Source organism: Acanthochromis polyacanthus, chromosome 5 (genome assembly GCF_021347895.1).
Source record: "Acanthochromis polyacanthus isolate Apoly-LR-REF ecotype Palm Island chromosome 5, KAUST_Apoly_ChrSc, whole genome shotgun sequence".
In the NCBI taxonomy this organism is placed as follows: domain Eukaryota; kingdom Metazoa; phylum Chordata; class Actinopteri; family Pomacentridae; genus Acanthochromis; species Acanthochromis polyacanthus.
This window is the reverse complement of record NC_067117.1, coordinates 21914123-21938438: the sequence shown is the minus strand read 5'-3', so window position 1 is coordinate 21938438 and position 24316 is coordinate 21914123. Positions and strand designations below refer to the sequence as shown.

The window sequence follows — 24316 nt, the reverse complement described above, 5'->3', positions numbered from 1 at the left end:
CAAATCATCCAATAATTGATACAACCATGTTTTTGTGCTCATCCAGGGTTGTGTCTCAGTGGCAGCAGGCTAAGCAGAGCATTTCAGATGTCTTATGTTCCAGCTTCTCCTTAGGGATCTCAAGACATTCCTAGGCCAGATGAGATACGTAATCATTCCAGTGAGTTCTAGGTCTACCTCTCTGTTGGACATGCCCAGAAAGTCTCATAAAAAAAGGTCCAGGATGCATCATAATCAGATGCCTGAACTACACCAGCTGACTACTTTTGATGAAACAGAACAGCAGCTCTATTCTGAACTCCCTCCTGATGTCTGAACTCCTCATCATATCTCAAAGACTGAGCCCTGCCACCCTACAAGGGAAACTCATTTCAGCTGCTTGTATCTGCAAACTCAATATTTTGATCAGTACCCAGAGTCATGACAAAAGGTGAGCATTGGAATATACATCGACTGTTACACATCGAGAGCTTTCCTTTCCGGCCGAGCAGCTGAAATAAAGAAAAATCTTACAGTAGTGGTCCAAAATTTTGAATAGCACTGTATTTAGAAACTCTGTTAGTTATGCAGACATGTGCTATATATGCTGCCCAGCATACATTCCATTAAAGCGCCCATATTGTGCACATTTACAGGTGTATAATCTTATTTTAGTGGTTGACTAGAATGTGTTTCTACATGTTTTAAAGTTTAAAATACAGTTCTCTGATATTGTACATTGGTGCAGTAGCTCTTCTCTCTGTTTAAAATCCTCAATTTTAACCCCTGCTGATTTAACTCCAGTCTACTCTGATTGGTCTGTAACTGTAACACCAGATATATGAGAAAAGGCAGAGACATAGATCGAGCAAGCGGCTCCAGTGAGGATATAATGTCTGCTCATTGTCAGTTCATAGGGCCAAATTAGGCGGTAGGCTGGTGTTATGCAAATGTGTTACATGATGATGTAAATATGTAATACAAGAAAAGTCTGGATTTCAAGGACATGTGATTTCTGTGGAAGATAAGAAGTCCCTGTAGCAACTACCTTTTGCTCTATACGTATATTAGATCTTATAGAGATCTGCACAAAAAACAGCTATATAACTGAATGACAGACATGGAAAATCCCAAAAGCATGATATAAGGTTTTTAGAGATAAAACTATTCAGATTTTTTTTTATTTCATAAAGAAAAACATACATAATGAGGGGCAGTATGAGTCTTTTATATACATGCCCTTTCTCTGATCAAAATTAAAACTAGAGTGCACAAGATAAATGTAGGAAGTCATGGAAGTGAAACTGACAAACAATGCTCCTGGGTTTATTATGACAGTTAGCAGGGCAGCAAAACCTGTCATGAAGGAAGAAGTTCAGGTGTTTTAACTGTATATACACAGTTGTGGTCGTACATTTGCCAACCAAAACATTTATATGCTGACTAGTTTCCTGTAACTGCATTTCCAATGAAACAAGGGTATTATGGAAAGCAGACAGTAGTTTGGCTAGCTGCAGTATTGTATTGCCATCACAGTATGATCATGATGCAGCATCGGTGGATACCCTCTGTCATACACAACACAGGATAAAACCATCATTTTAAGGTCAGAAACCGTTTGACGATGGGTTGGCCTTTAACCAGGCTGATACTGTGTAGTTTGAACACAGCATTAAAGGCAGCCTCAGTAATGGTGTGACAGCTAGATTTCAAAGGAAAAAGAGCAATCTAGAGTAAAGCAGGCAGGAAGGTCCAGAATAAGACTGCTCACTTTAATATGTCCAGCATGGCACATTCACACATCTGTATGAAACCCACATGGTTGAGGTACATACACACAAGCAGCATGTTCTCTGGGAGCAATGCCCACAGCAATAAAACACAGACTAGAGTCATTCCAGCTGACCAACCACTGCCTGAAGGCCAACTGAAATGTTGCTTTCCCTGTTCCTCACTCACACACACGTGGAAGCACATCTTATCAGCTGGGAATCAGATAAGCACAGCAGCAGCACAGCTGGAAATAACAGAATCCCCATGGTAAGAAAAGTGTATACTGGCAGTGACACAACTAGCCTGAAAAAAAACTTGCAGACAGATGAGTCAGTCAAACAAGACCATGTACGGGCCTGATCAATCCGTTTACGGGCTTGACAAAAGGCAGCACAACATAATGGCAAGCTGCACTATCATTAGTGAAAATGAAAGTACTGACCCTTTATGGATAAGACAACTAAACTGCTTTACTGTATCATTCAGCTTGTCACTGAGAGAGTAGGTTTTTTCAGCAGAATCTAACAGAGACACGAGAAGCTTAAATTGTATTTTTTTGCTGACAAACTGCAACAAAAGATCATTGCATCTTTTGGGTCTGAAAATGGAAGCCAATGCACAAATGCTTTAAACCTGTATTCTTTTTAAAGTCCAAAAGGGGGCGACTCCTCAGGTTGCAAAAAGATACCAGACTGCATAGTAGTCTATGAGAAAATTACCCTACTACTCACTTGATTTGTTACCTTAGTTAACTTTTTCCTTGTTAGTTTAGGGCCTAGTTTCAATACTTCTGAGTGCAGCATGATGTTTATTTTGTAAATCATGGCGTCATTTTGAGTAAAACATTTAAAAAGTTTGTAATGTTCTGGGAAGGGGCTACCTGTGATTGACAGGTCACTACAGTATCACCATGTGTCACGTTGTCAGGTTGAACAGTCAGATCCAAATCTGGTTCGTCATGTCTGATTTCAAAAGGCGACCACCAAATTTCAAGCTTCAAAAGTGGTCCAAAAACCAATAAGTGTGGGAGAATTACTCTTCTCATGCCATGCAGATCATCTTGAAATGCTCCTTGCAATTCCCAATAGTAGGTTTTTAGGTTAGTACGTCAAACAATAAATCATGGATGAAAGTACTTCAATACTGAGATCCAGTAATGAAAAATAGTTTTTCAGTTTTGGCTAAACTTACACAATGTTGTTGGCAAATGAAATAGCCATTTGTCTAATAATCGTTTTCTGGCCTGATCCACCCATTTGTACGTTATTCTCTTAAGATTTTTAGTTTCATAGCACACTCCATCACATTAGTCTTGACTAGTGCAGGGAGCTAATTCCTGACTGAATGCAAAAGTTTAGACAGTGTAGAAATAATGAAAATTTGTTTTCATTTTGTTTGTCAGGGGTGAGAACCCCAGATCCTCTTTGACTTTCAACATTTAGCCCCCCATTTTTAAATCACAATCAGGCACAAATGCTCAAAATGACAAGTTAATAGTGATGCAATGATGTTAACCATCATCATTTTTAGTTTAGTGTGTTTCTTATTAGCACTAAACAGAAAAGACAACTGATGCTGTTCTCAGTTTTGCAGGTATTTGTCCATAAACCATAAGTACTGGACAAACTTTTGACCTGATGATGGCACAAGAGTAAAAGCTCAGTGATGTTTGATTTAACCCTGAGTCTTACAGTAACTTCAATGTCTTTACTTTGAAGTTCCTGTCTTGGTCATTACTCTATTCAGCCAAACATGCAGTGTATTTCTAATGACAGACCATTAATGAGATAAATTATTTTAGTTTGGTCCAAAGTGGTTATTCAACAATTTATTTTGGCAAAGGCAAAAAAGTCAAATCTTTCATGAACTTTACATTGTTTTAGTGATTGTAGCAAGAAAAATAAACCTGGTTCACATAAGAAACTACTTCAGCTTACGATGAAGGTAGATGAGTGTTGAATTATGAATTGGTTTGAACTCCTAACCTCAGCTGGGGTTGAGTGAGGTAAATGCTTTTGGTGTAGGTGACACTTTATATTTCTCTTTTTCCAATGGACATTAAGCAGTGACATCACGGCATGACCCTTGACATTTAGGTGGTTTGTTCCAGATGCTTTCGGGCCGTAAGCACCGCTGTCAGCGAGACGATGGCTGTGGATGGGGGAACAGGGGCAAGCATATGGCGGGCTGGGGGGAGCAGGTTCTGCTTCTGGAGAGCCTAATATGACGGTCAGAGAAAAAGGGCACTTACACAAGAGAAAAACTAGAAAACAACCATGCAGACAGTAATGTGACTGAAAAATCACTGTCTGGGTTTAATGTGATTTACATTCCAAAAGCCGATTGATTTCCCAAGGGGTCATCAGTTATCATCATTTTCAATTAGATGTTACTGCAAATCCGAAGAAATGAGACATGCCTGGCTTTGGAAAGTAGGAGAGAAAAGGATGTGCATCACTGGTTCTCATGTGAGAGTAGCGGTGCTGTAAAAAAGAGGTAGGTTAACCTCTAATTACTGGGTGCTTCCTTATGTCTGGCTTCAGCGCAGCACTGATTTATCCTCCTTCCACTCCTTCCAATCTCACTCTCTCCTGTCACTCCAGAATACAATAAATATAAGATATTACTGTTATAATCTATCTATTCAGAGTGGTTCTGACTAAAAGGTTAACTCATGTTCAAGTTTATTTTCTAATACAGCGACGTTAAAATGGGCTAATTGACTGAGATGGGTAGTACAGTAACGGGGCAGTTAGGGTATTATGTCTCGTTAAAACCTGCTAAACTCAAGTGGAATAGGCGTCCAATTCAAACTAAATCTGCATCCCAAGTATGACTGTCAGGGGAATAATACATCACTCTCAATCCTGTGTACTGGCACCAACATACAGGAGCATATTCTTGACACTTATTTCCTTCCACATGACATCCAAAACATTGCTGTCCCTTTTCCTTCCATTCTAGACCCCCACCCAACCCAACACACACATGTATACACACACACACACACACACACACACACACACACACACACACACACACACACACACACACACACACACACACACACACACACACACACACACACACACACACACACACCCTCAGTCCCTTGCCAGGCCGTCGGGGCTGTGTGTTATTAGAAGCACATGTGGCGCACCAAAGGTTTTCTGCTTGGATTGAGACAAACATGCACAAAGTTGCGGGAAGCAAACATAGCCCAGAGACCAGGAGAGACACGCAGACTAACAAGGCCACTGTGGCCACGTCTTCGGCACTCACACATCCACGGTGGAAGAGAGAGGAAATAAAAACTATAGCTGTCAAAAACAACTGTCTCTCTTTCCTGGAAAAATGTCTGGCAATAGAATTCAGTCATAAGTCTCTCACACAAAAACACAGAAATGCACAGAGAATCCCTGCATTGTGAATTATGGCCACAATGATGGATTTTTGAGTGGATTGAAGTGTTCAACGGGGACAAACGTACTCAACGTAAGTGTGTGATCCATGGGTCTCAGTGGCACGGGCTTCCAATGCATCATCCTGAACAGGGGAAGCACAGAAAGTCCTGCGCTGTCGCCCGGCCAAGTCCGCACTGAGCAAAAAGGCACACGTGGGGGTCCAACAGAATGGCAGCTTACTCTTTAAGCTCCTCCAACTGCAGAACTCATCAATACGACCACATGTTGATCTAAGGAAGGTTACTGAGGTTTAGTCAGATTTGCAGCAGATGTCCCGTTGCCAGTGTGTACCTCGGAGGGTCTGAACGTATGAAGGAGGCTGCTATACGGTGGATTCATGCCAGCAGGGATGTATGAGGAGGCACAGAAAAAGAGAAATGTGCAGATATGATTGTATTCTCACAACTAAACTAATGTGAATGACAGGTGCAGCCAGTCACTCTGAAAATTGTCCTCTTCATTCGTCATCCATCGTAGCAGTGGGAGTAAAAACCATTAATCCCTGGAGTGGCATCTGTGATAAAGTGATAGGAATCCTCCAGTGATGAAGAGGTAGTTTAAGAAGATCATCAGTCATCTAACAAGGGTCGACTTGACCTGCAAACAACTCAGGCGGAGGCAGCATTTAAAATTATATTCCATAACTCAAGCAGGTGGACAGTGAAGAAAGAAGCTAATAGAGTTCTGATCTCAAGATCAGAATATGAACAGACAAATACGCTTCTCTTTAGCTGCCTCCGAATTTCTTTCATCATAGGCAAAGGTTGTCATTTGTCATTTTGAATATAAAATATTTTAACCAAAAGGTTTAAGCTCATACTATCAATTTCCCTTGTTTCTTTTAGTTGGCAGATGAAAGTTAGAAGTGGGCTTACAAAGCCAACTGCCTGCAGATTACTTATCTTTCAAATCAGCCATAATAACAAATCTCACACATGCTGTTTGGGTTGGTTCTTTCATGGTGGTCTGTTTGAGCTTTAACCACCGATGTGAACTTAAGCTGAGCCGTACCTTCCACTCACACCTTTCAGCATTTTTCCCTCACTTCTCATGTTTTTTTTGTCTTTTTTTATGCACACACTCTAACACTAATCATAGCCCAGATACAAATATAACACCAACTGCCTGATATACTTGCAGCACAAGGTAAATTTACCTCTCACTAGGATTTATCAGATAGCACAGCGGCTGAGAGTTAACACTACAGCCTCTTGAAACTTTCAACGCACGCTGAGAAAGATGTGGCTTCTCTTGCAGCCTTGCAGAGGAAGAACATTTTACACAAAAATTGGCAAAAAGACATGAAAGAAATGTTCTGAGGCATGTTCCTACATGGTGTATCTAACTCTATTTATGTATTTAGAGGTTTTTAACTCAATTTCTATGTCAAAACATGAAGCAATTGGATCGTTAGTCTGCTTTAACTTGACCCAAACACAAGTTTTTTCCTTTAACTATGTCCCTGTGTACATCTGTATTTGTATATGATATACCGTATGTGCAATCTGAAAATTCAATGCCACTTCTAACCATGTGCTATGCCACATTCTAAACACCAAGATGGACAGTCTTTTGCGGTTCAGGAGCGCGCACACACACACACACACACACACACACACACACACACACACACACACACACACACACACACACACACACACACACACACACACACACACACACACACACACACACACACACACACACACACCTCTACAGGTCAAGTATCAAATCCACAGAGGTCAACAGGTTTTCTCAGCCTCACTGAGTAAACAGATACGGTAGCACAAGTAGCTCACATTCTTCAAAACATTCACTTCTATCTTTAAAATTAACAATGCTCAACTGCATTTCACTGGCAGTTATTTTCCTACCTTGGAAAAGCTGATAAAGATCTTATTTTACAATTGTGTAAATACAGTTATAAATTTAAAGTGGCTCATACAAACAGGACAAAATGAAACAAGAAAAAGACACAGCACAGGTGAACACAGTCATCTAGCTGGCAGGCATTATATTTCATTTTCAAGTGACAGGTTCATATTTTTCTTGGTTTAATTTCTTTTTTTCCCACCCTGTGCAGTCTTGTGGCATTTTCCATTTCATTTAATCCAATCTTGTTAACTTTTTTAAGGTGCTGAAGTCATCCTGCGAAGCTGGTTTGCAGTCTGGCTCAGAGAGACTAATGGGAGTTGCTCTGACAGGATACAACTCCGAAACACAAAGCAGCAGGAAGCCTTCACTCCTTTACACGTGTCACACAAATCCTGCCTTTACATAGGTAGAGGAAAATAAACAACCTTTGCTTCCCCTGCCCTTCCTCCTTTCCTTCTCTCTGCTCTCTCTTAGTCATATGAGGGTGTATAAACATGAGCCTCTGTGGATCAGTGCGCACACAGACAGGATATTAGAGTGATTCCCCTCACGTCTTCTTTTTGAACCTGCATCACAGACGGTGAAAAGTGGCAAATTTCCAAAAAAAAAGGGCCATGCAGGGGTCACCTCTCCTCTGCTGCATTCCTGTTGAGACAGAATTAACCTCAGCATCCCAGCAGAGGAAGCAGAAACCCCTCACTGCTCTGGACACTTATAACTTAGACTGTTTGCACGGGGTGCATTACAGTCACCAATCGCATTAATTTGCAGCTACGGTTTGAGGTTTGTAATTTAGGTTTATAATTGGAAATATAATTACAAATCAGAAAGCAAGGAATAGAATAATTCCCTGCTTTAAATTTAATGTTTTTAAGGTTGTTTTCCACAATGTGGGAGCAGTAATTTTCCTACGTAGACCACTTTAAAACGTTACATCAGCAATGGGATCTGTGTTACACATGCTGTTCCAATCACAGGTAGGTGTCTATTTATAATTTCTCCATGAACATCATATTCTGCAACAGCCAGCAGTCTTAGATGATCCAATCTTTGGGTATATGCTCAAGAATTTTGCAGTTTTCAGGATGTAAAAGCCAAAGTTTTCAAAACCAGACGAAGAAGGGTGCACTAGGAGCATGCTTGTTGCCTACTTCAGTATTTACACCATTGTGCACTCTGTCCAAGAGAGACTGTTAGGTGAAAACTCCCTGTAATGTAGTGCGTTTCAATGTGCGTCTGGTCACAATAAAGTGACTGCGCAAAGGTTTTTTGCCAGCAACAGTACAATCTCTACCTACTCTCTAGATTATTCTTCTTCTTTCCAAAGATGAAAAAGGGCTGAATGGTCAATGTTTTACACAATTTAGAAGATTCAGCGCCCATTTAATCAAATTTACGTAATAAATGAGGAAATATGTTCTATTACAGTAAATTAAACTACTTTTGAAGCTGGACTGGAGGCTTGAGGAAAACATCAAACTAGAACACTAAATGATTTATTATTTTCTCATCTTTTCTCATTTGTCACCCATCTGTAGCTCAAAGTCACACGCTGATCTTCAAAACTCCAACTCCAAAGCCCTAAAATCAGTTGTAAAACAAGCCACAGCTGCAGAAATGTCGGCATTGGAGCAATGTCACTTGGTCCGTTGGTGCCAGTTAAAAGCCAAGTTAGCAAGTCTTTCCTTGCAGCCAAACTCCCTGATGGAGGAAGCAGAGAGAGGATCAGCGAGGGATTGAAGAGGCTATGGATAAAGAGGAAACAGAGGTGTGGTAGGGAGGAATCTGGATGGAGAGGTGTTTCATAAGCCCTGCTGCCAGATCCTGTACCTCGGGTTTCCAGGTCCCAGCTGTAGGTGCGAGGACTTAGAGGCTGATTCAGAGAAAACTATGTATAACCCCAGTAAATGGAGGACATCCCAGCATTGGACTTAACTCTCACTTAAGGTTCATTTACCTCTCCGTGTCTGTGCTTCCCAATTTAAAGCCTAGACAAAAGTGGATTCAGATTAACTGACTTTTAGACCGAACAGAGTATCAACAAAAAAAATAATCAAAAATGTGAGACATATACATATAGAGAGAGTGGCTGCAGGTTAAAATCAGTTAGAGGCTTTTCCAGGTGGCTGAGGCAACGCTCTCAGCTTCACTTACACCTGTCACTCATAGCTCTCATACCAGCACATTACTAAACTACAATCTAAAAACCCATCTCGGGCTCATTACTGGAAGTCAGATTGCAGCAGTTTAGATCAAATCTGAGATCACCGTACATCGCTTTAGATCGGGAAAAATAAAGGGTTTGCCATAAAAAAAAACCCTCTGTAACTGCTGTGCATAAATGTTATAAAGCTGGATTGGTAATGATGGGGGAGCAGAGAGGGAGGAAGACAGAAGGGGGGGATAAATACAGAGAATGAGAAGAGTGAATTGAAAGAAAGTCAGGAACAAGCTTTATAGGGCAGTACCAATCTTGGCCCGCCATCTAGTGGTAAAAGATGGCGTGGTCCAAAAGGAGATGCATGGGGAATGCTGACACAAGGACGACCATCACAAGATGATGATGTTTAATCAGAGTATTGTTTGGACTAAAAAGAAAACCTTGTGTGTTTCAATAAAATGACACCAAGACATCATCAGCTTATATGTGGGAAATAGAAGAATTGTATTTTCTCTGAATCATTCATACACAAATCAGTGGCAACTCAAGAGAAGCTAACTGAGCAGAAAACTTGCTGTGCAAGAGAAAAAGAAATAAACCTAGGTTTGAAGTAAAATGTGGGGTCTTGTTGGGGTTTGCTGTGTAAATAGCCTTTTATAACACGCAGAAACAACAGGTTCAGTGATCTGGATGCAGGCTGGTGTAATAATGAGAGCCAGATCACAGAAGCAGCGACACCTCTACTCCTTTACTCCACCTTCTAAGTCGATCTGAGTGGATCTTTACACGTCTTGCGCAAATGTGATATCATGCCCATCAGAAATGCCTTGTGAAGGCTGCCTAATGAATATATAGCACAGAAAGGACCCCAATTAGCGGGCCAGCGAAGGGAGGAGGCGCCATGCCATACCACATAAACAAACTTATCTTGACAGGGTCTCTTGGCCAAAGGAGAGAGATAGGCAGATAGCGAAGGAGGCCGAGAGAAAATGAATTACCTTCCTGACACACGTCAAAGCCAATCACCACGAAGCATCCTTTGCCGTTCCTACGCCCCAAATCCCCGCCGCCACCGTTGCGTTTCATCTGCCAGTGTTAGTATGCACACAGGCCATGCGCCAGCCTCCAAATGTATTCATTTATTCAGAGCCCCTCGGAGAAATCACAGTGTCTTGTTGTCCTTTTTTTCCCTGGCTGTCCAGATGGAATTTGCGTGAATAACATCAGTTTAGTGAGGCAGAAAATAAGTACAGGCTAGCACAGCAGAGGGGACTAGATTACGCCCTCACCCACCTCCCCCAAAAAAAGACAAGTGTCACCTTCATATACTTCTTTCTCCCCCTCCGTCTCCCGCTCTCATTTTCTTTTCCAGTTCTATTGAAACTTAGCAGGTAAGGGGGGAGCTAAAAGTGAGAGATCCATACAGCGTTCACCACAATTATTTTGTGTTATTATGCACCGCAGGTACAATTAAACAGAGGATCATGAATCAAAGAACTAGAGCGGCTTTTTCATTACAAAAAGGTGAGTGGGCTTCGAGGGAGAGCAGCCCTGCGCTCATTTATCCTTGTTTTGTTGTGCATTTATAATGCAACTAATTGCATTAATTAATCAGATGTACTTCTAAAATAAACGAGAGCATCTCAAGCAAGTAATTGACTGGGATGAAAGTGAGGGGAAAAAAACCCTGTAAATCAATATTTCCAAATTCTATAAAGCCCAAGAGAAATTAAAATGTCTTCAGTCAGAAGATTGGGAAGCCTCAATATCCGTCCAACCTATCAAAAAAATTCACTAAGCAAGGCTTCTTCAAAGAGCTGAGTGACTGTTTTAAGTACAAAAAAGTGAAATTGATTTCAGGATGATCTATACAATGTATTTTGCAATTACCCGAAACCAAACTTTACCAAAGACAAACAAAACAAGAACACAAACTGCTTTGAAACAGGGTTATTGTTTGCGACTTTACTAGTGGATGAGAGGTAGAAAGGCATAAGTGCGTAATAGAGGGAGAAGAAAACATCCTACCTCTCTGAGAACTGTGCTGCCGTATCCTCTGTACAAGCCTCGAACCCCCTGCTCAGAGAAAACAAAAACATTTATCAGAAACACACTCTTGATTTGACATAATCTGATTGGAATAAACTCAACAAATAAAGAAATGTTGCATGTAAGAAATAAAATCATTTTGAAACAATAAAAGCAAACCGCATGATTATTTCCTAAGTTGCAATGTTCAATATTTTTACACTAATGGGCAGAAGAAACATTAGCATGATTCATCTGCTAAAGCAAAGTTTACTACAAGCTCTTATAGTTTTGGTCTTCATTGCTGTTGATGATATTTTGCACACCAATGTAACTGCTGAGAGCTGGATTTGGGTAAATGTATATACACCCCCTGTCAAAAGTTTTGAGACACTTTCTCATTCAAATAAATTAGAACCCGTCTCAGAACTTTTGACAGGGGATGTAGGTATGCTTCGACTAAAGAAGTTGCTGACGCTCATCTTCAAACCTTCTGTAAACACACCTTTGTAAATTTGGAACCGATGCAACTGCACCTGACAATTTATAAAACTCAATGAAAGTGACAATCCAGCGCTAACACACATTGAACGCGGTCATTAACGATTAAGAGCGGTGCAGTTAAGAAAGTTCTCAGATTCTCTTTGTTCATTCTTTACACAAATATTTCCCTCATTTTTCCATCTCATTCTCTTGTGAACCACAGTCTTTATAAAAAAAAAAGATGGACGTAGTATTTGTTACTGAAAAATAAAGTGTCAACATTTAAACCTGCATTCTTTCTAACAGCCAAGGGTATATACAGAAGTCCAACTGTATAGAAGTCTATGAACAAAGTCATCCTGCTTCTCCCTTGAGAGCAGAATAGAAGAAAAAATACATTATGTTTTAGAGCAGGGCTACCTTGTGACTGACAGGCTATTACTGTATTATCATGCAAAGTGGTCTTGAGTAATCCAACTTGTTTTAGAGGGGTCTGGTTTCCAACGACCAAGATGAGTCAAAAGACAAACTTGAGCCCTCAAAACAATACCCTACAACCCAACTGGCAATGCCACAGTTGCTACATCCATCTTTTATATACAGTCTATTTGATGATAACTATTGAACGCCTTCATGGAATGTCTTCATATCTGGCATAATGTCTGCTTGAACTTAATAAACTGATGAGATTTTGACTCAGTTTAAAGGTGTTACTAAACACATTTCCGGCTACAACTAAATGCTTAATATGCTAAACCTGACAGAATTTTACCTAAACATCTAGTGGGCTAAAATGAAGCAATGAATGTCATAATATTCCGCAATAAAAGACTTTCCTATCCCTTTTTTTTTTGTCTCAAAGTGGGGAACTTGAGCTTGTTACCATATTTTACATTTGGTCAGATACTGAGCTGGTGGCACTAATCCTGAGAGACCCACTGTGAAACTGTGGTGACTATATAGATCTTCTGTGCTGTCAAGAAGATGTGTGAGAAGCAGCCACAATTTAGACTTTGTGACTTCTTTGCAGCAACATCAATATTTGAGTCCTTGTCTATCATGTTTAAAATTTTGTGTTTGGTCAGACTCAGCTTTACTAGTCAAGCATGTGTTCAAATACAAAGAATTTGACTGTTTTTTTTGCTTCTCTCAAAGAACTTACACATTTGAAAGTCCTCACTACATAGTAGCAAATAAATGTGAGAAGACATGTATGTAAACTTCAACTTTCTGTCTAGTTTCAATCTAGTGAAAAACAGCATGTGTGAACAGAGTGCGCTTTATCGACAAATACAAACTCTCTAAACCTTGGAACGCAACCTTTTGGAACACCTACAAACACTGTTACTTTCAGGAGTGACCACAATTAATGTGCATGAACTAGTTCCTTCCAAGCACACCCCTTTAGCATTTTGGGTTCAGGATTGGTATGTTTAAAGCCTCTTTGATCATCTGACTTGCCCTGATGAGACGACTTCTCTGCAAACTTCTTCTCTCTCAGTAATTAAGCCAGTGAGCACAGCAGTACTAATACCAAAATGAATGATGGCCAAAAACCACTAAAAATATATTAAAATGAATGAAATAAAATGATCCTTAAGGAAGCCTTTGATCGCTAGATACCTCTTCTCTGAGTGTTGCCAGCAACATGTTGTAGGTGGTGGATGAGGGAGAGGCTTGGGTCCTCTGTTTGACCACCTCTGTGGGCACCCGGATCAGACACGCCACCTACGGGATTAAAAACGACAAGTTAAAAAAAAAAACATATTGTGTCAAGTTGTTTCCTGAATTTGCAAAGGGTTTTAAATATCCATCCCTTAAATACTCCACCCCTTTGCACACACATGCACCACTCCCCTCAGTGCCCTTTTGTTGTACATGATATCACCTTGTGTATGTCTTTGCTATGCGGCAGGTGGCCATGATATGAGGGGAGCAATTAGATCAACTTGGCAGGCTGAGAACTGCTTTAGTGAGTGTGCAGTTTAGCCAATTTACAAACCCGTACACACAACGGACACGACACCAGAGCAACAGTTGCCATGTCACCGCAAAATGTCACCAGGTTGACTGTATGTCTGTGTCCAAACAACAAGCTTTCATCAAACACACCTAAAGATCCAGATCCACACCTCACTAACCACACTCCCTGCTCAAGTTCCAACCCATCCACCATATGTCAACAGGAATATGGACTGCCAACAGCTAGTGAAGATAGACATGAATATTTATGCTTCATAACTCCCATCGTCCTAAAGGCAGGCAGGCACGCAGGCACAGCTGCCCACCTGGCGACTTGATTTCCCATTTATCCTGCATCAGAGTGGAAATACCGGCTAACGGCAAGCAATCTTACAGAGCGATTGGTGAGCCGCCTTCCCGCTGCGACTCCCCTCAGTCACACAGATGCCAGGCTGCCGGTGCCACCCTCGCCACGGCAGCGTCAAGTGGGGAGGGAGGCAAAGACAGAAAAAGTGATAGAGGCACTGCAATAAAGATGAAATGCATCCTTTTTCTGTTTTGCTCCCTCTCCACTCAGCTATCCATACTGATTTAGCATTTGGGAGACAACATAAGGCTGTTTCGCTGTGAGGGGGGAGAAAGACACCCAGCCAGCTGTTAGAGAGTTCACTTCTGTTGGACACTTGTCCTCTCTGTTATCTCCTCAGTCTGACACCAAGGGCAGCTTGTGAGCAAGAATATGCATCAGTGGGGAGCGCAAAAGGAGAAAGGAGACATCAGCAGCGCTGGAAGTAAAATCACAGCCTGAGCTGGAGTAGAATGTGTGTGACTGAACAGGCAAAGTTTTCCAGCCGTATCTAAATCCTCTTGACAACTGCTTAGTATTTGGTCCATTTCTCAACTTTGTTTTGACCTTCACAGTGTCACTTTTCCTCCAGGGCAATGGAGATCTTCCTCTTTTCAGTACACAGTGAGCAGATAAACCTCAATCTTTGTACATAAGAGCAAAAACAAACGACTTGAATGAGCCTCTATGAAGAATTCTGTGCAATTCTTACTGGTATTTCACATGAGTATGACAGTAGTGTAGCTGCAGCCTAATCATGGTGCAACACTACCACCATGTGGCCACACTTCCCCCTCTTCATGATAACTAAACTGGCCACATCTCTGAGATCTCATTTGCCCTCCCCTTTGGTCAAGTTACCATTTATAATACACTGTACATCATGTTTACCCCCAAACCAATTCTCCAAAGGACAAGAATAAGGCAGCTAAATGGGAAGAAAGTGGCTATGACAAGTAATTACTGATGTAATTGGATGGGAGGCTTGGAGTTAAGACGGCCTTTCCTCTGCTGTCACTGCAGCGGGGAAGCCAGAATGAGACAGAGATTATACCAAATAAATTAGGGACATTGTTTATTTGGGAGTCATTTGTGCACCTAGGGGTGGTGGAATGATACTGAGTAGATAAAAGATCAAGTGTGCAGCCTCTGAGGGCTTTTCAGAGAGGTGGAAACTGCAGCAAAAAGGGGGAAAGCGTGATTTTGAATCACTGGAGACACAATGTGATACAGCAGAGGATCAAGAAATGTAAAGAATGACATGAGAAAGAAAGAAAGAATTCATTTATATCTTGCTAGCTCATGTTCAGGGGAGAGCTGCAGGAAGGCTGGCATCTGGTTCTTCACCTCCTTTGCTCGCCCTTCATTGCCAATGCTTTCTTTTGGCTTGTAAACTTATTATAAATCCACTGGCAGTCTTTTAAATTCCTGCTTCCATTTATCTTTATTTACAAGCTGCTGGATTCGTCAAACAGCCTTCATTAGGAAGCTGCCTGCCTCTGATTGAAGCCTTTCAGCCTCCCTTGGCATCTTGCTATTAACCCAAACGACAGAACGTGATTTCAGTCAACAGCATCGGCCACCAAACAACAAGGTAAAGGAGCCGGCATTAAATCATGGAGGAACCACAGTAAGGAATGGGAAATCAGCAGAGACTCACGGCACATTATTGGCATAGCCAGCAAATCAAGCAACAGACTGAGTCATTAAATCCCTCCGTCCTCCTTTCTTTGGCTCTATCAGTCTTTTACAGCTGAAGGCCATCGGGACACAGTGGTCAGTCAGGACTGTGATTAGCAGAACAGCAACAGTCACAGGTTAGAAGAACATACACGCTGTAATAACTGTTAAGGACTTCAATTATTTGGATTTATTTGTCATCAAAATATACTGAAAACATGACCAAGACACAAGACACCACTTAAACACAGTCACACAAACAACTGAGGAAAACGACCAATTTCTTGAGCGGATGACTGTAGGGTAACTTCATTCTTTGACGACAATCAGATAGAACTTTTGCCTTGTTATTACAGTTCAAAAAGCCACAAACAAATTGTCTAAAAAGACAGATGCATATGGACAAATATTTGTGCCAAAAGGCCTCAAAGGCTAACTTCTCTGTATGTATGACGTCGGCTAATACCCGCAATACTTGCAATGCATTTCAGCACCATGAAGACTGAAATAAGGAAGGAGGAAGAAGGAATGAAGGAAGAGAGGGGAGAAAAGGGTCATGAAGAAAAAGGGAAGAGATGAGGACACTGCATGTCTCCAACTCTGAAACAACAGCCAATAAATCACAGAGCGTGGCGCTTCTCGAAGGCGATGCATGGATTATTTCTCAGCGCCAAGTTAAGTGGCTGCCAGTTTCTCCCCCCAAAAACTCCTCCCTTGTGCTCCCTCCTCTCCGCTGCCCCCCTATCTTGTCATGTCACACTGTATTTTCCAGTACATCCTCCCACAGACGTGTGGCGGCAAGAAGGGAGGGGGGCAGGACGGTTGTAGATGCGAGAGAAGCCCGCTGCCTGGCCTTGACAAATGAGCTTTCAGGGCAGACGTCGAGCGAATGGGAATGAAGATAAATCTGATCTAATGGCTGGATAACAGCCTGCTAGAGCCTGACAGACGCCATCAGCTTACACATTCTTTATGGGAGCGTCCCACCACTGCAGTCGCACAAACACCAGCACACCTCTGGCGGAGGGGATTTCTCTCATTGTCTCGACCCTCCCTCGTTCTTTCTCTCTGTAACTTCAGACTGTCCTCCTTTCTGTCCTCTTTCTCCATCTGTCCTGCTTTTGTTTACAAGTGAAGCCAGGTGTTAAGTAGGTTAATGCAGAAATGAGATTAGCTTTGACATATGAAGAGCAGAATGCAACAGCTGTAGGAAGTTCCTGTCTTCAACCAAAGCACGTTTTTTTCACCACCTGTGATCCAGAAATCTATTGAAGGAACTTTATTATATTGTGAACTCTTCATTTATAATTTAAAAAAAACACAATAATCACAAGTCTATCACATTAAGTGTATTCTGTGATAAGTCTTGTTGTTGCTTTATATATTAAAACAATCCTCTCCTTGCAATCAAGGAAAAAATTGCTTGGATTCAAGCATTCTCTACTCCTTTCAATTTTCATTTCATTCTTTGCACAGAATAAAATCTGAGCCACAACTCCCTGTGGTATGTCCATAAGAGACTTTCACTTAAGTCCACATCTAGTAACTCAGTGCCAAGTCAAGCGCATCATTCTCAGAGGGAGGCTTGGAGATGAAATTAGCAAAGCAATAAGTGCCATGAAGCTTCTGCTGTGAATGTTGTGGAAACAGTTGGTAAAACACAACTAAGTGGACTCCTGGGGGAAAGAATCATGGCTTGATGAAGGGGTGGAGTGGGGATGTCAGACAAGGACCAAATAACAAGCTATTTTTTAAGGTCCTGTGTGCCAAAACCTGACCAAACCCAGCTGCTCCCCATATGAAGAAATCAAGCGGGGGCAAGAGCAACAAAAACATTGAAAACAAGCTACACTGCACTATCCTGCCAAACAGAACGAAAACACACTGGTGTGAAAATCTACTTGAGTTTGCGTTGATTCTAAGTTGTTTCAGTCAATTAGATTTGGAAAGCGGTGATAGATAGACAGAACAGTTGTCAGGATTTGTGTCTGTGTGGTTTAAAGGAGACCGTCGCCACTAAAATAAAAAAATATCAGCAAACTTTCATGAAGCTTTTTACTAAAATGTTAGATAAACTGGTATTTGATTGATTGATTAATGCATTGAGTATAGTTTCCACTAAAATTTCAAAATAATAAATCAGGTGGTGACTTTTTTAAAGCATCGATATGCCCCTCTAAATGACCACAAGAACGTATTAGAACAATTTCTCCCTGTCGAAACTTTAGGGGGGAAAAAAACTCTTCTCTTCTTCTCTGTTGGGTATTTTGAGTAAAAGTCCAAAAATGGAGAACTTGTGACAGAGAACAGAGAGTAGAAAAACCCTCAGGAAAACCAGCAGCACACCAGCTCTCATAACTGTGAGAAAGATCAAGAAAAACAGGAAATAAATAGGGACAAAGATCCTCTTAAAATTCACAGAATATGAACAGATTCAGATGAGACTAATAGAAACAGGATTATGGGTATAGAAGTTAAATGATACAGGGGAAACCATCCATGGACTCAAATAATTAGATCGGTTTACATCTGAAAAAGAAGCAGACAGACACCAACTTTTGGATGCTGTTTTCTGATGAGTCCAAATTCAACCAACGTGGATCTTATGGTAGAAGTGAAAGCCAAACCAGGAACTCCAACCAGGGTACAGTGAAGAGTGGAGGTTGGAGAGTCAAAGTTTGGGGCTTCTGATGGAGCCGTGAACTCCAATGAGCACACATTCATTCAGCCACGAAAATATTCAAGCAACAAGAGCAGATCTTTTTCAGGACAATGATCCCAAGCCTAACTGCTGCCTATTGAAAGGATACTTTTCTGAGGAGAAAATCAGCGAAGCCTGACCTCAATCCCACAGAGCACCTACGGGATATCATAGAGGAATAAATCCACTCATCCGTACTTTGGTGCAAATGAACTGAAAGATTTGCTGGTTGAAACATGAAGAAAACTTTCAGCACAGCTATTACACTGAAACCGACTCCAGGCCCAGATGTTGTCAGGCAAAGGACGATAAACTAAATACTAACACATTGTAACACAGGCTTCATTGGAGCCAGTATCGGATGCCCAAATACTTTGTCTTCATTATGAACTAAATGTTATTTCAACATTTAAAACATAACAAATGTCTTTTGTGGAACATTTTTCCTCACAGGTGTGTTTGTTCTATCCTTTCTGAATAAATAAATGGAACATTTTGTTGTCAAATGCAATTTTAAGGTTCAACTTATTGGACCAAATACCACTGTATAAAAACAGCTCTTGTAGTGACAAAGTAGAAAAACGTGCAGTAGGAGATAGGTTAAGCTATGTGAGCATACAGCAGGTGAGACTTTTGCCTTCCTCAATAACACATGACAGAGGTTGACGGTGTATCGACACATTAGAGGTGTTTTCGATGCATCTGACAGAACAGATGCAGTACCATTGTGAACTGTAGCTTGTGTAGCTGGTAGGACTGATTAAATTTTTAAAAATTGGACCATTTAAGAAAAAACATCTGCTGTGCCTCCTGTATAAACACCCTATAAGATGAGTGATGGTGGAGCAAATCTAGATATACACACCAGACTGAGCAGTCAACTCATGATGGAGTCTGACATCCCCTCAACTTACCAAGTGTGCCACAACCATTTTAAAAAGGAATCCATAAAGTTGAAATCTTATGAATAACAGAAGCTTCAAGTTAACTGACCAGCTGAGTACAGTTATATGTTGCTTTGTGTTCTGTTTTGGATCATCCTTATTTCAAATTAAGGTTGGACGCCATTGGAAAAACATAGACATTTCATATCTAGTTTATCTGTGAAGAGAAAATACAGGAAATTTCACCAGATGATGTGATTATCTCTATTTGGAAAGAATAAATCGTTCTAGAGTGATTGGGTTGATTTTGTAATGGAGGGAAAATCTGCATAGAAAATAAAAAAAATATTTGAACAAAGTTGGAAAAAAAATGTTGGAACCTTTCTCATATGGCAAATGACATTCAAAATAGCTGATTTGCTTTGGATGACATTCAGGTCTAGCTTTATGCTCGCCATTCTGAGCTCTCTGGTGCCATTTGAAATGGTAAAATAAATGAGTCATACGAGACATTGCCGACAAAGTACCTGCTTTTGAGTCAGGGACAAAATATTTCCATACAACTGATATTGCACTTCTGTTTAGCAACTAAATCCTCCTTTTCAGTTTTTCTCTCTGTTCCTCAAACATTCTGCTGTGCACATGTACAGAATGCATGTCAACAAACTGCGTACCTTGTTAAAAAAATTTTATTTTTTTTTTCAATACTCAGTGTATCTAAGAACCCATAAATCTGGGGAAACGACATTGTCTCAAACAGATTTCTCTTGTAGATTAGTCACAGAGAAAGAGAACAATGGGAGTTTTCTTCTCGTATCAAGCAGCAGAAAGTCACAGACTGATGTGATGGAGTTAACTTGTCTGACCTCACATTGCACTGTTGCATACGTATATATAGCAACATCAAAGCTGAAACGGTATACTGTGCTGTGCAACCTTAATTTCTGTCACAAACTTGTCCAATATAGTGTAGTATTAAAAAAAGCACACACAAAACAGAAAAACTAAGCACGCAGCGGTTTGTCCTATTGATCGAAATTTTTTTTAAAAATGTTAACATAAGGGTTGCAAGCAGGCTGTAGGGTTGTTGCAGGATGGTGCTAAAAGAAGTTATTGAGTGCTAAAACAAGATGCTGCTCTGATGCAGAAGTGTGTCCCCCAGCATCAGTAACAGAAACACATGATAATAAACAGATATAAGAAGCAAAACTTTGCATTTGAGGCATACATGTGGCTTAGACAATCAACTAACTGTTAAATGTGTGGACCCTCAGCGCGCTAAAACTTTTAATTAAAAGTCATTAGCAGTGACTGAGGAGACACAGAGTCTTATGTGGCAGCTATTGCATCACAGTGCAGGCGTTTAGACCTCGCATGCAACTCAGGGCAGCACTAGGGTAGGCCTTTCATGGCTAAGCCGGAAGATTACTGTCTTTGAACAAGACGAATTCAGTTGCCAGAATGCGGTGAGATACCGCCCCTGCTCTGCTCAGCCCCACTCTGTGGATTTGTGCCTTTGATGTGCCCAAATCCAGAATGGGGTTAAAAGTAGTCATGACCTTTGCTTCACCTTTCACCTTCGTCTGACTGTGATGCAGACAAGAAGCTGAAAAAATATCTAATTAGCGATGGAAATATTTCATAATCTTTTTATCCGACAGTCGTTGCCAATCAATAAACAGTCATTAAAATTAATAAAACTCAGTAGACATTCTTTCATATGCTGAACAAGACATTTTTAACCATGAACACATAGTAATTGCCATAACATCAGCTTGATTATGTTAGCAATTCAGCTATAGGGAGACTGTTTTTGCTGTGCTCCGCCTGCTCTGAATGAAGTCAGTAACCACCACAGGAGTGTCTGTCATGGTGACCGTTGCTAGCGAAACCCTCCAAAAACTATCTGCTTGCCGACACAGAACTACCCATAGTCTGAGCAACCGAATTGTCAGGTCGCTGCAGTATTAAACACAGTAAATAAGCCAGTATTCCATCTCATTAAACAGTACAACCACATACTACAGCTAACGTACAACACATTTTGTGCCTCATTTTCTGATTATTGGTCAGTATGTTTATTAGGTTAAAAAAAATAACATCTCTAATACCAATTGTTAAGAACTACACCTAGTATTTGCAATAACTGCTATATTGATGGCAACAACTTAGACGACAGAAACGAGATGCAATTCCCCTGAAATGTGAATCTGAGAGTGACACGGCGTCGTCTTTCGAACACTATGAGGGTCAGAGACACAGATAAACTCAAGTAGGGTGAACACCCTGCCAAAGAGAAATAATCTCATTTCATAAACATGCAAAACTTGGCTAAATTACATCCATCCAAAAGCCATGAATACTAAAGCCCTAGAATTTCACAGACATCCTGGGGTATAGCAGGGGGGCATCCCTCTTTCCTCTGTACCCCCTCAATGCCAGTGTGAATACCCGCGGCCCCCATGCGGATTGAATGCAGTGGTTCCCTGTGAGCGACCGGGAGAGGACGGGCTGAGGAAATTGCACTGCTGCTCACTGGTTTCAAGCCCGAATTCCCCAGACTAGATTGGCAGAGTCTGGGGGTCTGAGCTGGGAAAGCAGATGAGTCAATAGGCAGTAATGAGATCTTATTTACCCAGCTGGTGGGGGAAAGCCTGGGACCGTTCTGAGGAAGCCCTCTTAACTCACCCAGATGGACCCCGAGGCCTACAGCCAAAACCACAAACTCACCATCACCCCCGCCCACCCCCCACCCCAACCGCCCCCTGGAATAGTAGTGAAATCTAAAAAAGGCAACAACATTATCGGACATGCTGGTGGTGTTCATTTGGGACATACAGCGATGGGAAAGAAACAACAAGGGCAGGAACACAGACGAGCAACAACAAGCGCGTAACACAGCTGGCCTTCTAAAGAGGGAAGGACTGGGAATAAGTTAGGCATAAACAAATGAAAACGATTTAAAAGTGTGCTGGCAGAGTGGAAAAGGGGTAGAAATCCACATGAGAGGAGGCAAAAGACAGGAGAATGAAAGGGATTGCAGGACTTACTATTTCTCCCAGGGAGGCGGCCAGCATGTGAGTGACAGGTGCCACATGTGGTGCTGCGAGCACTCCGCCGGCACTGAGGAGGGACTTTGTGCAATCGTAGGTGACAAAGAAAGCAGCGGCTGAAACCAAGCAGAACCACAGCCATTTAAGGCCCATTAGTCAACCAGCATAGGGCAATTAATATCCCTCACTACCGCTGACAGGGGAGAAGCTGAGGTGAGTGTGTGTGGATGTGTGTCTGCATTTACAACACATGTAAAGGCTAAGAAAGTTAAAAATGTCTCACATGGAAAGAGTTCAGTTCTCTCTTCCTCCCACAAGTTAAATAAATTCTTCTTGTCAGTGTCCAAAAAACCAACAATAAAAAAATGACAGGACTACATTTTAAGAACCAACATATGGCTCCAGCATCTCATCTTTTCCATTCTCTCTGATATGCTCTTGTAAAAGGCTGTGGACATACGCATACTGACTCATTAATTCAAAAGGTTTACCCATCTGTTGACTAAATGTTCTAGTAACTATCAAATACCAGTGCTTCTATTTCTGCTCTGCAGTACTCAAATAAAGCTGCTTCAATTCAAAGTGACGTTTTTAAAATATTCTTGTATTTATTAGTCTTATTACTTGTTTTTGATTCAAAGGCCTGTTTAGAAATGCAGGAGAAATGGGAGACAGAATGGTGCATTAGCAAACAGAACAATTCAAAATGTTAGCTTTTTGATTAAATGCTGTGTGGTAACCACATTTGTTTCCAACCTGCTGGTGATCTGCTACTTCTAGATAAGCTGACCATTAGTAAAACACTATCTGCCAGTGGAAAACACTAAAATACAGATAGTAATAAGCTGCTGAAAAGATTTTGCAGAGGCAAGTCATAAGGCAACCCAAGTTGTTTATTTTTTATATATATATAGGACATTTCAACTACAAGGCAAATCAATTTGCTTTACATAAAACAAAGCAAAACAGAACAAAACAAAACAGAAAAGGCATTCAGAAAACAATCACAGTATATAAAAAAATATATATAAAAGGCATATTTAAATAGGATTTTAAAGCACAAAGCAGGTCCTGGTAAGGCAGCTTCATTTAAACCATTTGAGGACAAGCGTCAAAGCATCAGTTATTTTACGGTTCCGAGTATTAAAATGTCTAAAAATGTTCTTAACAAACATTAAAAATTGCAAATCATCACATTTAAGATGCTAGAGAAGGGGAATATTTGGCATTTTTTTCTTCTTCAGTTGTCTGATTAACAACTCATTTAATCCATGCTATTAATCGACTCATTGTGTCTGCTATAAAGCAGACCTCAAATCTCAAAAGTGGGAAAGAAAAAAGAGTAGCATGATCCACCCGTGAGACAAATAGAGAACAGAACTTTGCTTGAAATGTCTGAAGAGTTAGATATAGAAATAAAAACATGCCATGATCATTGGTTGCTTTTTTGGCACATTTGAACAAGTTAACATGTGATCCTTTGTGAAACATCTCCTACAGGTGGTATATTTGAACAACACTATAAAGCTTTGTTAGTTATCTATTCAGCAAAAACACCTGTAGATGTGATATAGCAAATACACACTTGGCCTCATAAGCTACTATTAATCCCTTAATCAAAATTCTTTCTTTCTTTCATAATTATAGCAAAGGCTTTCTCCTGGTACACCTTCCACTCAGGTCGTATTTGAGATTTCTGATTGTCGACACATGCTCTGTGACACAGGAGTCGTGGGAGTTACCTTCAAATACTGTGATGAAATGTGCAGGTCTTGGAGACTTCTTTTGCATCAAACAATCTGCTCTTTAGTTGAATTTCCTGAAGCAACTAGTCCTCAACAAAATTGCAGTTAGTTGAAATTTGTGCCACTTGTAGATGATTTTCCAGATGACATAAATAATAAAGCTCTTTTTAAATCCACTGCCA

The 24316-nt window shown here is 40.8% G+C and overlaps 1 protein-coding gene across 1 annotated transcript in view; it reads right to left on the bottom strand.

Moving 5' to 3' along the window:
* slc25a26 (solute carrier family 25 member 26) overlaps nucleotides 1–24316 on the bottom strand; it is a 68345-nt gene that overhangs the window by 41067 nt on the left and 2962 nt on the right. The window contains exons 3-5 of the mRNA XM_022219518.2: nucleotides 22387–22505; nucleotides 13387–13491; nucleotides 11281–11328 (exon numbers count right to left, since the gene is read on the bottom strand). Coding sequence (XP_022075210.1) covers nucleotides 11281–11328; nucleotides 13387–13491; nucleotides 22387–22505 — 272 coding nt within the window. The remainder of the gene's footprint in view (nucleotides 1–11280; nucleotides 11329–13386; nucleotides 13492–22386; nucleotides 22506–24316) is intronic.